At 40.4% G+C, this 18,420-nt stretch overlaps 1 protein-coding gene across 1 annotated transcript in view; it reads left to right on the top strand.

The window, feature by feature from the left end:
- The window catches only part of FSIP1 (fibrous sheath interacting protein 1), a 208,875-nt gene extending 190,455 nt beyond the window's left edge, over positions 1-18,420 (top strand). The window contains exon 12 of the mRNA XM_019968497.2: positions 17,762-18,420. Within this exon, the coding sequence (XP_019824056.2) occupies positions 17,762-17,808 (47 nt within the window). The 3' untranslated portion in view covers positions 17,809-18,420. The remainder of the gene's footprint in view (positions 1-17,761) is intronic.

Here is an 18,420-nt window from a genome sequence, read left to right as displayed (position 1 = left end):
ACAACTTTGATGAACATACTCTCCAGCTCAAAAAGCTTCCATGGCTCTCCTCTGTCTGTTAATGAAATTTGCATTCCTTTACTTGCTGTTCAAGGCCTTCAGAATCTGACCTGAAGTTGTCTTCATAACCAGTCTCTATGTAGTGCCTTAAATGTTATTCAGGTTATATAGCTAATTTGGGCTCAGGAGGTACAGTGCTCTCTATGTTGCTCAAGTCTATTTCTTCTCAGGAATGTGCAGGTGTACCTTCAATGGTAGTTGAATTCTAACCCCATCCTGTCAATGTAACCTTCCCTGCTCCTCTCTTTTAAAAGTTTTACTTCTCTTCTGAATGTCCAAGGGTATCAGTCCCCTATCACATCATTTTATGCACAGTCTCACATTGTTAGGCACACACACCCATATACTCTTCCTTAGAACTATGTAACCTTTTTGAGGACAGAGGTCCTATCTTCTGATTCATTGTTAAATCTTCTCTGATGTCCAACGTGCTGCCTTACATCAGTTCAGTTCAGTTGAGTTGCTCAGTCGTATCCGACTGTTTGCGACCCCATGAATCGCAGCACGCCAGGCCTCCCTGTCCATCACCAACTCCCAGAGTTCACTCAGACTCACGTCCATGGAGTCAGTGATGCCATCCAGCCATCTCATCCTCTGTCGTCCCCTTCTCCTCCTGCCCCCAATCCCTCCCAGCATCAGAGTCTTTTCCAGTGAGTCAACTCTTCGAATGAGGTGGCCAAAGTCCTGGAGTTTCAGCTTTAGCATCATTCCTTCCAAAGAAATCCCAAGGCTGATCTCCTTCAGAATGGACTGGTTGGATCTCCTTACAGTCCAAGGGACTCTCAAGAGTCTAAATCAAGTGCCTGTTTAATAAATAAAGGAATTTAAATTATCCAGGTTTAGACGTGTGAGTGCGTGCTAGGTTGCTTCAGTCATGTCCGACTCTTTGAGACACTGTGGACTGTAGCCCATCTGGCTCCAGGAATTCTCCAGGCAAGAATACTGGAGTAGGTTGCTGTATCCTCCTCCAGGTGATCTTCCCAACCCAGGGATCAAACTCACCTCTCTTACATCTCCTGCGTTGACAGGCAGGTTCTTTACCATTAGCACCATCTGGGAATCCCTAGTTTTAGTATAATACACTGAAAATGCAGTTCAAATTTATTCTTCGCATTATGAATGAAAGCACGTGGTATTGCTTAAGAATTATGCAAGCCTGATATTCTATATAAAGATTTGGAACTTTTTTCTTTTTTTAGTGAAATTCCACAAACTATACTCTTTTTACCTAGCAACAGAGTTTACTTACAACAGATAATTCAGTTAAATGAGTGTGGGCTGTCTTCTCCCACTAACCGTCTTCACTTAACAAATAGACTGTAAAAACTTTGTTCTACTCTAAAATTGCAGTGTATTTTTCTCTTTGGACAAAAAGGTTTTATTAGGAAGAAAGTATTGGGATTTCTTTTTTGTCAACTGTAATCAAAACTTATTCAGGTGGGTATGATGATTTATTGTGTATGGGGTCTCATTCTCATGGAATCAGTATGTGGGGGTTGAGAAGAGTATTTTACTGGGATATGACACTACTTCCATGTGAATGTCAGTCACACTGATGTACATCTGTCGCCAAGTGGAACATGAAAATATGGAATGAACTAGAATTTAAGAGCCTGGTAGGCTGCATTCCATGGGGTCGCTAAGAGTCAGACACGACCGAGCGACTTCACTTTCCCTTTTCACTTTCATGCATTGGAGAAGGAACTGGCAACCCACTCCAGTGTTCTTGCCTGGAGAATCCGAGGGACGGTGGAGCCTGATGGGCTGCCGTCTATGGGGTCGCACAGAGTCGGACACGACTGAAGTGACTTAGCAGCAGCAGCAGCAGAATGTAATGTGACATAATGGAAAGAAGTTATGGTGATTTACCTTTAACTTCTGAAAACATGCCTCTGATGGCTCTAGATATTCCTAATATTTTACTAAAACAACCTTGTGATTATGGAGGTTTAAGATAGAATAGATGTGAATATATGAACCATATTTTACTTTCTGTTTATTACATGATAAACTTTAAGGAATAAATCCTACATTATTATTTTGGATGCTTGTCAGCCTATCTGAACCTGGGAATTTTTCTTTTACTGACCTCAATATTTACAATTATTAAAATAACTTGCTAATCAATTTATTCTAAAATACCAAATTGGACATTATGTGATTTATGCAAAAGTGAACCCGAAAAGTAAATGCTAAACCAGTTTTCCTGGGAAAAAGTCTTTTAAAGATGTAATTATAATGAGAAATTACAGTGTATTCAGCTGTTATGTTATATTCCCTCTCTTTCTCAGGAAATAGATATGTGTGAATACATGATTCAGATGAGATTTCTGTAAGCAGACAGGAAGAAAATAAGAAGAATCATTCATCATTTTCTCTTTAAGTAGCAAATATATTGTTTTATTTTCCTACATGAACTGAGGTCTGTTATGAATTTTAAAATTCTGCTTCTAAAAGATAGAGTCAGATAAAACATCAGTTCAGTACTCAGTCGTGTCTGACTCTTTGTGACCCCATGACCTGCAGCATGCCAGGCCTCCCTGTCTATCACCAACTCCCGGAGTTTACCCAAACCCATGTCCATTGAGTTGGTGATGCCATCCAACCATCTCATCCTCTGTTGTCCCCTTCTTCTCCTGCCCTCAATCTTTCCCAGCATCATGGTCTTTTTAAATGAGTCAGCTCTTTGCATCAGGTGGCCAAAGTACTGGAGTTTCAGCTTCAGCATCAGTCCTTCCAGTGAACACCCAGGACTGATCTCCTTTAGGATGGACTGGTTGGATCTCCTTGCAGTCCAGGGGACTCTCAAGAGTCTTCTCCAACACCACAGTTCAAACGCATTGGGGTCCACATCTAGTGACACTGAGGACCGATTTCAGTTGTGGTACTGAAGATAAGGATTTGCTTCACAGATGTATTAGAGGTTTCCAGTGTGAAGTACCTCATTTTGGGGGAAGTGTGGTTGATTTACAATATTGGTTTCAGGTGTGTAGCATGGTGAGTCAATATTTTTGCATATTATACTCTATTAGTGGTTATTACAAGATAATGTCTAGAATTCCCTGTGCTATATAATATATTTTTGTTGCTTATCTATTTTACATGTAGTAGTTTGTATCTCTTCATCACATATCACTAACTTACCCCTTCCCCTTCCCTCTCCCCTCTGGGAACCATTAATTTGTTTTCTCCGTGTGTGAGTCAGTTTCTGTTTTGCTGTATACATTGATTTGTATTATCTTTTAGATTCCACATGGAATTGATATTATACAGTATTTGTCTTTCTTTCTCTGACTTAAGTATAATATACTCCAAGTTCATTTGCATTGCTGTAAATGGTAGAATTTCATTCTTTTTATGGCTGAATAATATTCCATTATTGGAGAAGGCAATGGCACCCCACTCCAGTACTCTTGCCTGGAAAATCCCATGGATGGAGGAGCCTGGTAGGCTACAGTCCACGGGGTCACGAAGAGTTGGACACGACTGAGCAACTTCACTTTCACTTTTCACTTTCATGCATTGGAGAAGGAACTGACACCCCACTCCAGTGTTCTTGCCTTGAGAATCCCAGGGACGGGGGAGCCTGGTGGGCTGCCGTCTCTGGGGTCACACAAGGTTGGACACAACTGAAGCGACTTAGCAGCAGCAGCAGCAGCAATATTCCATTGTAGGTAGGTAGGTAGATAGATATGTCACTTTTTATGCATTTTTCTGTTGATGGTCACTTGGATTGCATTCATATTTTGACTATTGTAAATAGTACTGTTAAGAACTTTGGGATCCATGTGTTTTTTTGAATTAGTCTTTTCATTTTTTTTTTTTTTTTTTCCTGAGTATAGAACCAGGAGTGGAATTCCTGGATCATATGGTAGTTCTCTTTTTAGTTTTTTGAGGAAACTACATATGGTTTTCCACAGTAAATGTACCAATTTACATTCCCATAGACAGTGTACAAGGGCCCCTTTATTCCACATCCTCTCTAACATGTGTTATTTGTAGACTTTTGGATGATAGCCATTCTGACAGTTGTGAGGTGATATCACATTTTGTTTTGATTTGCATTTCTCTGACAATTACAGTGTTGAATATCTTTTTTATGTGCCTGTTAGTCATCTGCATGTCCTCTTTGGAAAAATGTCTATCAAGATCTTCTGTTCATTTTTTGATTGGGTTGTTTTTTTGATATTGAGTTATATTAACTGTTTATATATTTTAGATATTAAACCCTTGTTAGTCATATCATTTGCAAATATTTTCTCCTGTTCTGCAGGTTGTTTTTTTGTTTCACTGATGGCTTCTATTGTTGCACAAAAGCTTTGGAGTTAAGTTAGATTCTGTTTGTTTATTTTTGCTTTTATTTCTTTTGCCTTAGGCTACAGACTAAAAAAAGTTACTACAACTTATGTCAAAAAATGTTATGCCTATTTTGTCTACTAAGAGTTTTATGGTTTCAGTTGTTGCATTTATGCCTTTAATCTGTTTTGAGTTTATTTTTGTATATGTTGTGAGGAAATGTTGTAACCTCATTCTTTTACATGTAGTTGCCCAGTTTTCCCAGCACCACTTATTAAAGAGAGATTTTTCTCTCCATTGCATATTCTTGCCTTCTTTGTCATAGATGAATCGACCATAGGTGCATTGGTTTATTTCTGGGCTCTCTGTTCATTCCACTGATCTACATGCCTGTTTTTCTGCCAGTACCATGCTGTTTTGATTTCTGTAGCTCTGTGGTATAGTTTAAAGTCTAAAAGGATTATACATCCAGCTTTGTTCTTATTTTTTCTCAAGATTGCTTTGGCAATTTGGGGTCTTTTGTGGTTCCATATGAATTTTAGGATTATTTGTTCTAGTTCTGTGGAAAATGGAAAATGTCATGGGTATTTTGATAAGTCAGAGAAGGCAATGGCACCCCACTCCAGTACTCTTGCCTGGAAAATCCCACGGATGGAGGAGCCTGGTAGGCTGCAGTCCATGGGGTCGCTAGGAGTCGGACACAACTGAGCGACTTCACTTTCACTTTTCACTTTCATGCATTGGAGAAGGCAATGGCAACCCACTCCAGTGTTCTTGCCTGGAGAATCCCAGGGACGGGGGAGCCTGGTGGGCTGCCGTCTATGGGGTCACACAGACTTGGACACGACTGAAGCGACTTAGCAGCAGCAACAGCAGCAGCAGCAGCAGCATTTTGATAAGTATTGCATTAAATCTGTAGATTGCATAGGGTAGTATGGCCATTTTAACAATATTAATTCTTCCAATCCAAGAGCACAGGATAATTTTCCATTTCTGTGTATCTTCTTCAATTTCTTATATAAATGTTTTATAGTTTTCAGAGTATAGGTCTTCTACCTCCTTGGTTAAGTTAATTCCTACATATTTTATTCTTTTTGATGTGATTTTAAAAGAGATTGGTCTTAAAAGGGAAAATTTTCTTTTTCTGATAGTATTATTGGTATATGGAAAAACAATAGACTTCTGTGTATTAACCTTATATCCTGTTCTCTTGTTGAATCTATTTATTAGTTCTAATGGGTTTTAGGTAGAGAATTTAGAGTTTTCTATATAAAGTATCATGTCATCTACAAATATGACTTTTACTTCTTCCCTTCCCTTTTGTTATCTTTATAAAAAAACAGCTCTTGGTTTCATTGATCTTTTCTAATTTTTTGCCCCTATTTATTTCTTCTTTGATTTTTATTATCTCCTCCTTTCTGAGCTGACTCTGCTACTTTTAAGTGTCTGTTTTTCCCTCTCCCTGTTCAAAACTCTTGCCCCAGAGAAGGGGGCTGCTGAAATAAGTAAGGTCCATGCACAGTCAGAAGTCTGATGTGCTACTTATGGAGGCAACCGTGTCTTTTCTCAGATGCAGGCTCGAGTGCTAGTAACCTTTGTACCTCACAACTGATCACTGCCCCCAGCTTCTACCACCCCTGCCCTGTGGTGGAACCATTCTCCAGGGCTGACTGGGGCCCATGTGGAGTCTTGATGTGTATCAGGAGGTGAGTTGTGGTGGAGCAATTGCTGTCAGAGATCTGAGCAGTTTCTGAGATTCCATTTGAGTAAATGCCAACAGTGGCAACTGCCGTCCCACCCAGACTCCACCTCAGGACTGGGTTACCTCTGTCCTACAGTTGAGTTGTTTCTTGGTCATGGGCACCTCAGATTCAGTGCCATGGTGTGGCATGGGGTGAGCAGGCTGGAGCTTCGGCTGGGGCACATGGCGAGGGAGGTGTGGAAAACCAGCTGCTCCTAGAGCAAATGTCTCTCTGTCCTGCCTTAGGCCTAGCCAGTGTGTATGCACTCCTTATATGAACAGTCTAAGCTTCCCACAACCCTTCTAATTGTTCCAGAGGTCCTCCAACAAGCCAAGGGGCTTATCTCCCCTCTGTAAGACCCCAGACTGGAGCACCCGACCTATTGCTTGAATTGCTCACTCTCCAGGGCAGGTGTCTGCTTGAGTAATCTCCATTTTCATCTGAATCCTCTCCCAGGGGCCCAGGTCCTGTCCCGATTGCTTTTCTTCCCTTCCTAATTCTGTGTGTATCTTTCTTATAGCCTTGGCTGTATGAGTCCTGCCAGTTTGTTTTCAGAGAGAACTGTTTCACATTAGATGTGTTTTTGACGTGTTTGTGAGCTTCATGTCCTTTCAGTCTGCCTTTCTGTCCTTTCACTTGCTTGCCCCCTCCTGAAATACTTCATTTTTCATTCTGCACTTTAAGCTTAGTAGTAACTACTGTTATTTGACTTTTTGGATATAATGTCTAATAAATTCAGTGTTACACTCACCTACTGTTGGGGTTTCAGAAGACCGATAAATAGCGTCTTCTCTTCCCCACTCCTATCAAACCAACTGAGAGATGTATAGATTCTGACAAATGAAGATTAGGAGGTTGGCTTTATTGCTGATGAAAAGTAGGGGATTGATGCCACCTGGGTAGGTAGCCAAACGGTCTTTTTGATGTTATGCCCTCAAGATAAACCTACATACTCACTCTGGCAAAGGTGAAAATCATCAAGCCTCACCTATGGAGACCTGTCCATGTGGATCAGTAGTACAGAGGAGCAAAGGGCACCCTGGCAGAGAATGGTGACCCCCTTGGAGAGAGGAATGAGTTGAGCATACTGTTTCTTCCGCTAGACTCACCAGTCAGATAACTGGCTGTTCTTTCCCATGGTGGGGGTGAAGCTGGATGCATCCCCACTGAAAGTTCCCCCACATGGAAGTGTGATAGGAGTAAGTGGTCTTTGATCACATCAACCATGGAGACACTGCCAGGTATGCTAGTGCTGCAGGTCTGTGGTTAGTCTAGTACTTAATCAAAGCTTCTTATGCTGAATTGATTTCTAGATAATCAAAAAGGCATCTGTGCATGTACAGTTTTTTTTTTTCTAATCAAGCGCTTGAGCTGCTTATGAACAAATTCATGTAACTAAGAGGAAAATATGATTGGCAAATAACAAAGATAGAGTAAGGCATAAAGGGACACAAAGTCAATCACATAGTAAAAAAGGGGGACAAGACTACACTAATTTTTCATGGAAAACAGTGACATTTCCCATAGGACGGACCCATTTATTGAATAATGTTTTTTAAAATTTCTATAACAAATGTAACAGTGAATCAGATAGGGTTATTTTTAACATAACACCATTAAATGAAAACTAAGGAGACCAACTGTCTTGGTTTGCTCAGGAGTGTCCTGATTTTACATTCAATGTCCCTTGTCTTGGGTAACCCTCAGTCTCTGGCAAACTGGGAAGGTTGGTCACTCTAAATTAAAACTGAGAACATAAAATCAAGGAGAAAATTAATTACTCAAAGGATAAAGTTAACAGAGTCCAGCTAAGTATCAGGATGAGCAGAGATGTCTGGCTCAACCACCCACCAGCATGATTGGTTTAGGGGTTAGGAATATGGGCTGTGAGTGAGACAGACCTCTGTTTGAATCTTTGCTTGACTTTTAACAGATGATCTTGTGTAAGTTACTTAATCTCTCTCTCCTCTCTACCTTGGTTCCCTTATCTATAAGATAAATGGCTTTAGTACTTATCCTCTAGGATTGTAATAAGAATCAAATGAGAAAATTCACATAAAATGATTAGTGCAGTGATTGGACTTGGCTGGCCTACATAGTACTTAACATTTCATCAGATTTCTCATAAAAGCCTAGATTTCTGACTTTTCTAGCAAATCAGCAGGTCTTACACTTGGGGAGGAGAGCCGAATAGCAAATATTCCCCTTAGGAGCATGTACTCTGCTAGAAAACGTGGCCGCATTTGGCCCTCTCTACTTCATGTGCTTGACCCTTTGGGGCCATATGATATCCATCCCATGTTATAAGCCTTTGTTGCTTAGAATATTGTCCAATTACTGGAGCGTTGTTAGAAGTTCAGGGCCTAAGGCCCCACCCCAAGCCTACTGAAACAAAATTTGCACTTTAATAAGCTCCCCTGTGATAATTACAGTGAAGTTTGAGAAGCTCTGTTACAAACCACTAGAACATTATTCCTAACCAGGATGAATGTAGAGATCATCTGGAAATTTTTTTACTTGTCTGTTTTACACAACCCACTCCAGTGTTCTTGCCTGGAGAGTCCCAGGGACGGGGGAGCCTGGTGGGCTGCCACCTATGGGGTCGCACGGAGTCGGACATGACTGAAGCAACTTAGCAGCAGCAGCAGCAGCCAAGGTACTAGCCAGACTTATTAAAATCAGGCTCCCTGGTGTGGAGTGCTCAATCTGTCAAATTAATGCAAGTGACCGATTTTGCCCTGCATATTGAGAAATATGGCATTCAGTTTATATATAAGAAAACTAATTACATTATCCTATTAGGGTCCTCAGATAGAACAAGTTCTCAGTTCAGTTCAGTTCAATCACTCAGTCACGTCCAACTCTTTGTGACCCCATGGACTACAGCATGCCAGGCCTCCCTGTCCATCACCAACTCCTGGAGTTTATTAAAACTCATGCCCATTGAATCAGTGATGCCATCCAACCATCTCATCCTCTGACATCCCCTTCTCCTTCTGCCTTCAATCTTTCCCAGCATCAGGGTCTTTTCCAATGAGTCAGTTCTTCACATCAGGTGGTCAAAGTATTGGAGTTTCAGCTTTAGCATCATTCCTTCCAAAGAAATCCCAGGGCTGATCTCCTTCAGAATGGACTGGTCGGATCTCCTTGCAGTCCAAGTGACGCTCAGGAGTCTTCTGCAACACCACAGTTCAAAAGCACAGTTCAAAAGCATCAATTGTTCGGCACTCAGCTTTCTTTATAGTCCAACTCTCACGTCCATACATGACTACTGGAAAAACCACAGCTTTGACTAGATGAACCTTTGTTGGCAAAGTAATGTCTCTGCTTTTTAATATACTGTCTAGGTTGGTCATAACTTTTCTGCCAAGGAGCAAGTATCTTTTAATTTCATGGCTGCAGTCACCACCTGCAGTGATTTTGGAGCCCCCAAAAATAAAGTCTGACACTGTTTCCACTGTTTCCCCATCTACTTCCCATGAAGTAATGGGACCAGATGCCATGATCTTAGCTTTCCAAATGTTGAGCTTCAAGCCAACTTTTTCACTCTCCTCTTTCACTTTCATCAAGAGGTTTTTTAGTTCCTCTTCACTTTCTGCCATAAGGGTGGTGTCATCTGCATATCTGAGGTTATTGATATTTGTCCTGGCAATCTTGATTCCAGCTTGTGCTTTTTCCAGCCCAGCGTTTCTTATGATGTACTCTGCATATATGTTAAATAAGCAGGGTGACAATATACAGCCTTGATGTACTCCTTTTCCTATTTGGAACCAGTCTGTTGTTCCATGTCCAGTTCTAACTGTTGCTTCCTGACTTGCATACAGATTTCTCAAGAGGCAGGTCAAGTGGTCTGGTATTTCCATCTCTTTCAGAATTTTCCAGTTTGTTGTGATCCACATAGTCAAAGGCTTTGGCATAGTCAATAAAGCAGAAATAGATGTTTTTCTGGAACTCTCTTGCTTTTTTGATAATCTAGTGGATGTTGGCAATTTGATCTCTGGTTCCTCTGCCTTTTCTAAATCCATCTTGCTCTGGAAGTTGATAGTTCATGTAGTGTTGAAGCCTGGCTTGGAGGATTTTGAGCATTACTTTGCTAGGGTGTGAGATGAGTGCAATTGTGCAGTAGTTTGAGCATTCTTCGGCATTGCCTTTCTTTGGGATTGGAATGAAAACTGACCTTTTCCAGTCCTGTGGCCACTGCTGAGTTTTCCAAATTTGCTGGCATACTGAGTGCAGCACTTCACAGCATCATCTTTTAGGATTTGCAATAGCTCAACTGGAATTCGATCACCTCCATTAGCTTTGTTCGTAGTGATGCTTTCTAAGGCCCACTTGACTTTTCATTCCAGTATGTCTGGCTCTAGGTGAGTGATCACACCATCGTGATTATCTGGGTCGTGAAGATCTTTTTTGTATAGTTCTTCCATGTATTCTTGCCACCTCTTCTTAACATCTTCTGCTTCTGTTAGGTCCATACTATTTCTGTCCTTTATGGAGCCCTTCTTTGCATGAAATGTTCCCTTGGTATCTCTAATTTTCTTGAAGAGATTTCTAGTCTTCCCCATTCTATAGTTTTCTTCTATTTCTTTGCACTAATCACTGTGGAAAGCTTTCTTATCTCTCCTTGCTATTCTTTGGAACTCTGCATTCAAATGGATATATCTTTCCTTTTCTCCTTTGCCTTTTACTTCTCTTCTTTTCACAGCTATTTGTAAGGCCTCCTCAGACAACCATTTTGCCTTTTTGGGTTTCTTTTTCTTGCGGATGGTCTTGATCCCTGTCTCCTGTTTAGTATCACAAACCTTGGTCCATAGTTCTTCAGGCACTCTATCAGATCTAATCCCTTGAATCTATTTCTACCTTCCACTGTATAATCAAAAGGAATTTGATGAAGGTAATACCTGAATGGTCTAGTGGTTTTCCCCACTTTCTTCAGTTTAAGTCTGAATTTGGCAATAAGGGGTTCATGATCTGAGCCACAGTCAGCTCCCAGTTTGTTCTTTCTAACTGTATGGAGCTTCTTGAAAAGAATATAATCAATCTGATTTCAGTGTTGACCATCTGGTGATGTCCATGTGTAGAGTCTTCTCTTGTTTTGTGGAAAGAGGGTGTTTGCTATGACCGGTGTGTTCTCTTGGCAAAACTCTGTTAGCCTTTGCCCTGCTTCATTTTGTACTCCAAGGCCAAATTTGCCAGTTACTCCAGGTATTTCTTGACTTCCTACTTTTGCATTCTAGTCCCCTATAATGAAAAGGACATCTTTTTTGGGTGTTAATTCTAGAAGGTCTTGTAGGTATTCATAGAACCATTCAACTTCAGCTTCTTCAGCCTTACTGGTCTGGGCATAGACTTAGATTACTGTGATATTGAATGGTTTGCTTTGGAAATGAACAGAGATCATTCTGTTGTTTTTGAGATTGCATCCAAGTACTGCATTTCAGACTCTTTTATTGATTATGAGGGCTACTCCATTTCTTCTAAGGGATTCTTGCCCACAGTAGTAGATATAGTGGTCATTGAGTTTTCCAGTCCATTTTAGTTCACTGATTCCTAAAATGTTGATGTTCACTCTTGCCATATCTTGTTTGATCACTTCCAATTTGTCTTGTTTCATTCCAAGTGCACCTAACATTCCAAGTTCTTATGCAATATTGTTCTTTACAGCATTTGACTTTACTTCTATCACCAGTCACATCTACAACTGGGTGTTTTGCTTTGGCTCCCTCTCTTCATTCTTTATGCAGTTATATCTCCACTGATCTCCAGTAGCATATTGGCACCTACCAACCTGGGGAGTTCATCTTTCAGTGTCCTATCTTTTTGCCTTTTCATACTGTTCATAGGGTTCTCAAGGCAAGAAAACTGAAGTGGTTTGCCATTCTCTTCTCCAGTGGACCATGTTTTGTCAGAACTCTCCACCGTGACCCACCCATCAGTCTTGGATGTCCCTACATGGCATGGCTCATAGTTTCACAGAATTGGACAAGGCTGTGGTCCATGTGATCAGATTGGTTAGTTTTCTGTGATTGTGGTTTTCAGTCTGTCTACCCTCTGATTAAGAAGGATAAGAGGCTTATGGAAGCTTCCTAATGGAAGAGACTGACTGAAGGGGAAACTGGATCTTGTTCTGATGGGCGGGGCCATGCTCAGTAAATCTTTAATGCAATTTTCTGTTGATGGGTGGAGCTGTGTTCCCTCTCTGTTATTTACCTGGGGCCAAACTATGGTGGAGGTAATGAAGATAAATAATGACAACTTTATAGTCCAAATACATTTCATCTCAAAATTCTCCCCATCAAAGGATCTGATTGAAACTTGCTCAGTTGGGCCTGGGTGCAGGTAAACTGGGTTTGGGGAAGATGTTTCGTTGGTTTGAAGGAGGTGTGAGTGAGTGTATATCCTTGCTCCTACCACCTGAACAGTCTGAAGGGAATTAGATTGTTTTGAGAGAGTTGTGCTATATATACAACAATGTATATGTATATTTTTGTACTATAGTCTTACTGGTTTGCAGCAGAACACTGAGATTCTGAAAATTACTACCACTCCTAGCTGATTTTTTTCCAATAAAAATATTTTGTCCTGCTCGTAGGGTAATGTTCAACTCATCATTGCTTTGATGGAGTTCTCTTTCTCTCAAATAGTGTGTGCCTTCAGGCCTCCTAGTTATCATGTAAAATTACTTTTCCAAGTCTACTAATTGCTTCTCAGATGCTCTTAGTAAGCCAACCCTCCAAAGTTTCTTTAATCAAAATATCACAGTTGGCATATTAGGAATTCTCAGTGTTAATTCCCGTTTTATGTAAGACCTTAGTATATAGTAAATTCGTATCTGATGAATTTATTTTTTCAAGTTACTCTCAACTAATTTTCTTTTTTTTCTTAATATATATTTTGTTGAAGTATAGTTGATTTACAGTGTTTCAGGTTAGCAAGGTAATAAATAAATAGCAAAATGATTCATTTATACATATACACATATATTATTTTTGAAATTATTTTTCATTATAGTTTATTAAAAAATTATTGACTGTAGCTCCCTAATTCAGTTCTTCTTGGGGTAGACTTCATAGAAATATTTTACCCCTGGTTATTTTCTCTATCATAAAATAACACTTTCTCTACTGTTTTATTTAGTAGTATAAAGTGAACAATGGTATGTTGGAGAGTTTTGATATTTAATTGTAATGAACTTATCACTTTGTCAAGTATTGGGAACTTCTGATTCCACTGCATCATTCAAATTGAATAAAATGAAAACATGAGTTACTGAAGATCATGACTGTAGACTAGATTTATGAACCAGCAGTATTGGCATCCCTCAGGAGCTTGTTAGAGCTGCAGAGTCCCAGACCTACTATATCAGGTTCTGCATTTTAACAAGATGCCCTGCAGTAGGTGTATGCACTCTGAAGTGTGCTGCTGCTGCTGCTAAGTCACTTCAGTCGTGTCTGACTCTGTGCAACCCCATGGGTGGCAGCCCACCAGGCTCCCCCATCCCTGGGATTTTCTAGGCAAGAACACTGGAGTGGGTTGCCATTGCCTTCTCCATTACTGAAGTTTGAGATCTGAATTAGATGGTTTACTAGTCTCTCTATTTTAGGATTATAAAAAAAATAGCCTATGTGGTGATGGTGAAAATAATATCAGAAAGTATCTTCTTTTCCTGCCTGCTCTAGCCCTGCTTTATCCTCTTGAATTTCATTTTAATGAAGACACTGCCTTCTCCAGACTGTCCTTTTACCTCCCTACCCATCCCACTTTTCCTTCTTGTGTATAACCTTCTTCTTCACCACTGAGAGCAAGCTGTTGCTGCTGCTGCTGCTGCTAAGTTGCTTCAGTCGTGTCTGACTCTGTGCGACCCCATAGTCGGCAGCCCACCAAGCTCCCCCGTCCCTGGGATTCTCCAGGCAAGAACACTGGAGTGGGTTGCCATTTCCTTCTCCAATGCATGAAAGTGAAAAGTGAAAGTGAAGATGCTCAGTCGTGTCCAACTCTTAGCGACCCCATGGACTGCAGCCTTCCAGACTCCTCCATCCATGGGATTTTCCAGGCAAGAGGACTGGAGTGGGCTGCCATTGTCTTCTCCTTGAGAGCAAGCTAGTCCTACTCTTTAGCTCTCTACTACTTTTTCATGGCTAGTATTTTATTTGGAGACATACCTAGCTGGTATGGGATCATCTGTACTTTGTGTACTTTTGATTTTCAGACCTCTCTCTTTGGCATCTGCCTCAGGTCTGCCTGGCATGTAAAGCTATACTGAGTCTATCCCTTAGACAGTGCTTCTTATCTCTGCACATTAGAATCATCAGGTAATATTTAACAACAGGTTAATACCTTGTTTCCATTCCAGAATTAAATAAATTTCTAGGGGTTGGCTCTGGGCATCTGTGTTTTTTAAAGCCAGTTTCTGAGGATGGGGTCTGGGTGATTCTGTTGTTTAGTTATGACTAAAACCTGCTCCAGGGTTCCATCGTATTCATTCATTAAGGATGCTGCTCCTAGGTTATCAGGTGAGTAGGACATGATCACTGCTCTGAATTATTTCATAGGATATTGATGAAGGCAGGCACTTAAAGTAGACAATCTCAGCATATGGGGCTAAGTATAAGAGCTTCTGGACAAAGTATTTGGCAACACTAGAGGGAATGACGAACAATTGGAGAGATGGGGAGGTGGCATTTGAATTGAGCTTCTGAGGATGAGTGGTCACTTACTGGGTGAGAAGGAGAGCACTCCAGATGGAAGGACTATCACTTATGAAGATGTGGTGCCGAGGGCTTATCAATCCTCACCTCACACGTGAGACACGGAGGTGCACTTCTCATACATCCCACCTTCTTGTCCATGCTAATATTTCTTCTCCATGCATTGACAGTGTCACTACATTTCTCATTGTACTCTGAAACTCCAAATAATTTGTTGTTAAATATTAGATTGATTTTTAAAGTAATCGCTTTATCGACATCTACCCTAAACACCTGCGTTGCTGCTGCTGCTAAGTCACTTCAGTCGTGTCTGACTCTGTGCGACCCCATAGACGGCAGCCCACCAGGCTCCCCCGTCCCTGGGGTTCTCCAGGCAAGAACACTGGAGTGGGTTGCCATTTCCTTCTCCAATGCATGAAAGTGAAAAGTGAAAGTGAAGTTGCTCAGTCGTGACTCTTAGCGACCCCATGGACTGCAGCCTACCAGGCTCCTCCATCCATGGGATTTTCCAGGCAAGAGTACTGGAGTGGGGTGCCATTGCCTTCTCCAAAACACCTGCATTAATTTCCTACAGTTGCCACAGCACATGATCACAACAAAAATTTATCGTCTCAGAGTTCTGGAGGCCGAAGTCTGAAGTCAAGATGTCAGCAAGGCCACACTCTGCCTGGAGGCTCTATGGAAGGATGCTTCCTCGCTTCTCCCACTGTCTCAGGCTGTTGACATTCTTTGGCTTCTTCGCTTTGTGGCCATATCACTCCAGTCTCTGACTCTGTCTTCACATTGTCATTCTCTCTCTGCACGTGTCTCAAATCTCCCTCTGCTTGTCTCTTATAAGGACATTTGTTCATTAATATAGGTCCCACTTGTATAATCCAGGATGCTCTTATCTCAAGATCCTTAATTATATCTGTAAAGATGCTTTTCCCAAGTGAGATGACTTTCATAGGTATCAGGGATTAGGATGTGGATATAACCTTTTTGGGGTAACATTTTAACAATACCATACAATTCAGTGGGTTTTAGAATGTTCACAGAATTTTGCATTCATCACCACTATCAATTTTACAATATTTTCCTTATCCTAGAGAAAAATACCATACCCACTCACAGTCAGTGCCCATTTTCCCCCAACCCCCAGCCCTAGGTGATCACTAACCTACTTTATGACTCTATGAATTTGCCTAGTCTGGACACTTCATATCAATGGGATCATATAATATGTGGCCTTTTGTGTCTGACCCCTTACTTATTATAATGTTTTTAAGATTCATTCGTGTTGTGGCTTGTATCAGTACTTTACTCTTTTATTATTGAATAATATTCTTTTGTGTGAATTTACCACATTCTCCTTATCCATTCATTAGCTGATGGACATTTGAGTTGTTTCTAACTTTTTGGCTGTTATATGTAATTCTGCTATTAATCATGGTGTGCAGGTTTTTGGGTAGATACATATTTTCATTTGGGGCTTCTGTGATGGCTCAGCCATCAGTTAAAAAAAAAAAAAGTCTGCCTGCAGTGCAGGAGATGCAGGAGATTGTGGGTTCAATCCCTGGGTCAGGAAGATCCCCTGGAGGAGGGAATGGCAACCCACTTTAGTATTCTTGCTTGAAGAATCCCATGGACAGAGGAACCTGGTGGGTTATAGTCCATGGGGTCACAAAGAGTCAGACATGACTGAGGGATTGAGCTCAAACATGTTTCTCTAGGGGACATACCTAGGAGTAGAATTGCTGGGTCTATGGTAACCTTTCGAGCAGCTGTCAGATGTTCCCCAAGTCAGCTGCCTCCTTTACATTCCCACCTGCAGTATTTGAGGGTTCCAGTTTCTCCTGATTCTCTTTTATTGTCTTTTATTTGGTGCTGTTGTCAATTCTGCCTTATATGAAAAGCTTCTTACTAAGATTAGAAGAATTTTTACATTCCACTGCAGTTAGTGTCTCAATTTGTTTCTAACATTGAAGAAATGAAGGGCGATCAGTTCTTATCTACCGTAACTGTCACGTTTACTTCTTGTTTCACCCAGCTTCCTGGAATCTTAGTACAAATCAAATAATAATGATAATAATCATTTTGATGTATGTCTCCAAATTCATAACCATTTTAGTTCAAAACCCAAAAAACTATCCCATAGCTGTAAGCTCAGTGAAGGCAAGCCCCTTATCTTTCACTTTTTCTTATAAATTTTGTGTACAGCTTGTGGTGACTGTGCAGTTCAGTTCAGTCACTCAGTCGTGTCCAACTCTTTGTGACCCCATGGACTGCAGCACACCAGACTTCCTGGTCCTTCATGTTCTCTGAGTCAGTGATACCATCCAACCATCTCGTCCTCTGTTGTCCCCTTCTCCTGCCTTCAGTCTTTCCTAACATCAGGGTCTTTTCCAGTGAGTCAGCTCTTCATACCAGGTGGCCAAAGTATTGGAGCTTCAGCTTCAGCATCCGTCCTTGCAATGAATAGTCAGGGCTGGTTTCCTTTAGGATGGACTGGTTTGATCTCCTTGCTGAAGAATCTTGCTCCTCAAGATTCTTCTCCAGCACCACAGTTCAAAAGCATCATTCTTTGGCACTCAGCCTTCTTTATGGTCCAGATTTCACATCCACACATGACTACTGGAAAAACCATGGCTTTGACTAGATGGACCTTTGTTGGCAAAGTAATGTCTCTGGTTTTTAATATGCTGACTAGGTTGGTCAGCAAGTATCTTTTAATTTCATGACCGCAATCACTGTCTGCAGTGATTTTGGATATTTTGAATATTGATTTTAATATTCAATAAATATTAAAATAAATTTAATATTTGCTCTACAGTGGTGCTTGTACAATAAATATTAAATGAGAATGTGACTCGTCTTATGTGTAAAAGGGTTTAATGTTTATAAAACATAGGCTGATAATTTTTCTTAATTATGCGCAGGTATCTGACAAATTTGGTTATTCTTTTTAATGTGCAGATGAACAGGAGACTGAAGATGTGACAGAAGAATGTAAAGAATCTTAAGCACTGACTTGCTGGGTTGTGCTTTTAAGAGAGTTGGTAAATTAAGTTAAACCACATTTTTTTCCAAATTCTTTTAATTCAGTGAATGCATTATAGAGACTATTCCTCAAATGACGATTTTAATGTTTAGATTCTCTCTTTCTGGATCATATTTTGTGGTATTTTTTGAGACTTGTGGTAAATTGCTCACTGGTTTTTCCTCATTGAAATTCCCAGGAAAATTGTTTTTTTATTGCATTATAGAAACCAACATTTTATGTATGTGTGCTATGGTAAAACTAGTTGAAATTTTATGATTGTTTTGTATTTGATATTACACATTACTACTTTGTTGGGGTTTAGACAGGTTTGTTGACCATGACTTGTAGTTTTGCCCTGATTTCCCTTCTTTCCTTCTCTCTATGCCTGTTAAATAAGTATAGCTTGCTGTGAAGAGAAATGATTTTTCCCAACAAAACAATGTTAGGCTATCCTTACTATCTTATTAGTAGTGGTACTTTTCATAAGCAGAAGTTTGACTGAATTATTTAATATATGACGTTTAGTTTGTTATCGTCTTTCAGAGTTTACCTTTTAGAATTCAGCAAATAAAGATCAGCTGGTTTTAAAAAA

This window comes from Bos indicus, chromosome 10 (assembly GCF_029378745.1).
Source record: "Bos indicus isolate NIAB-ARS_2022 breed Sahiwal x Tharparkar chromosome 10, NIAB-ARS_B.indTharparkar_mat_pri_1.0, whole genome shotgun sequence".
Lineage (NCBI taxonomy): Eukaryota > Metazoa > Chordata > Mammalia > Artiodactyla > Bovidae > Bos > Bos indicus.
This window is presented reverse-complemented; position numbering and strand designations above follow the sequence as displayed.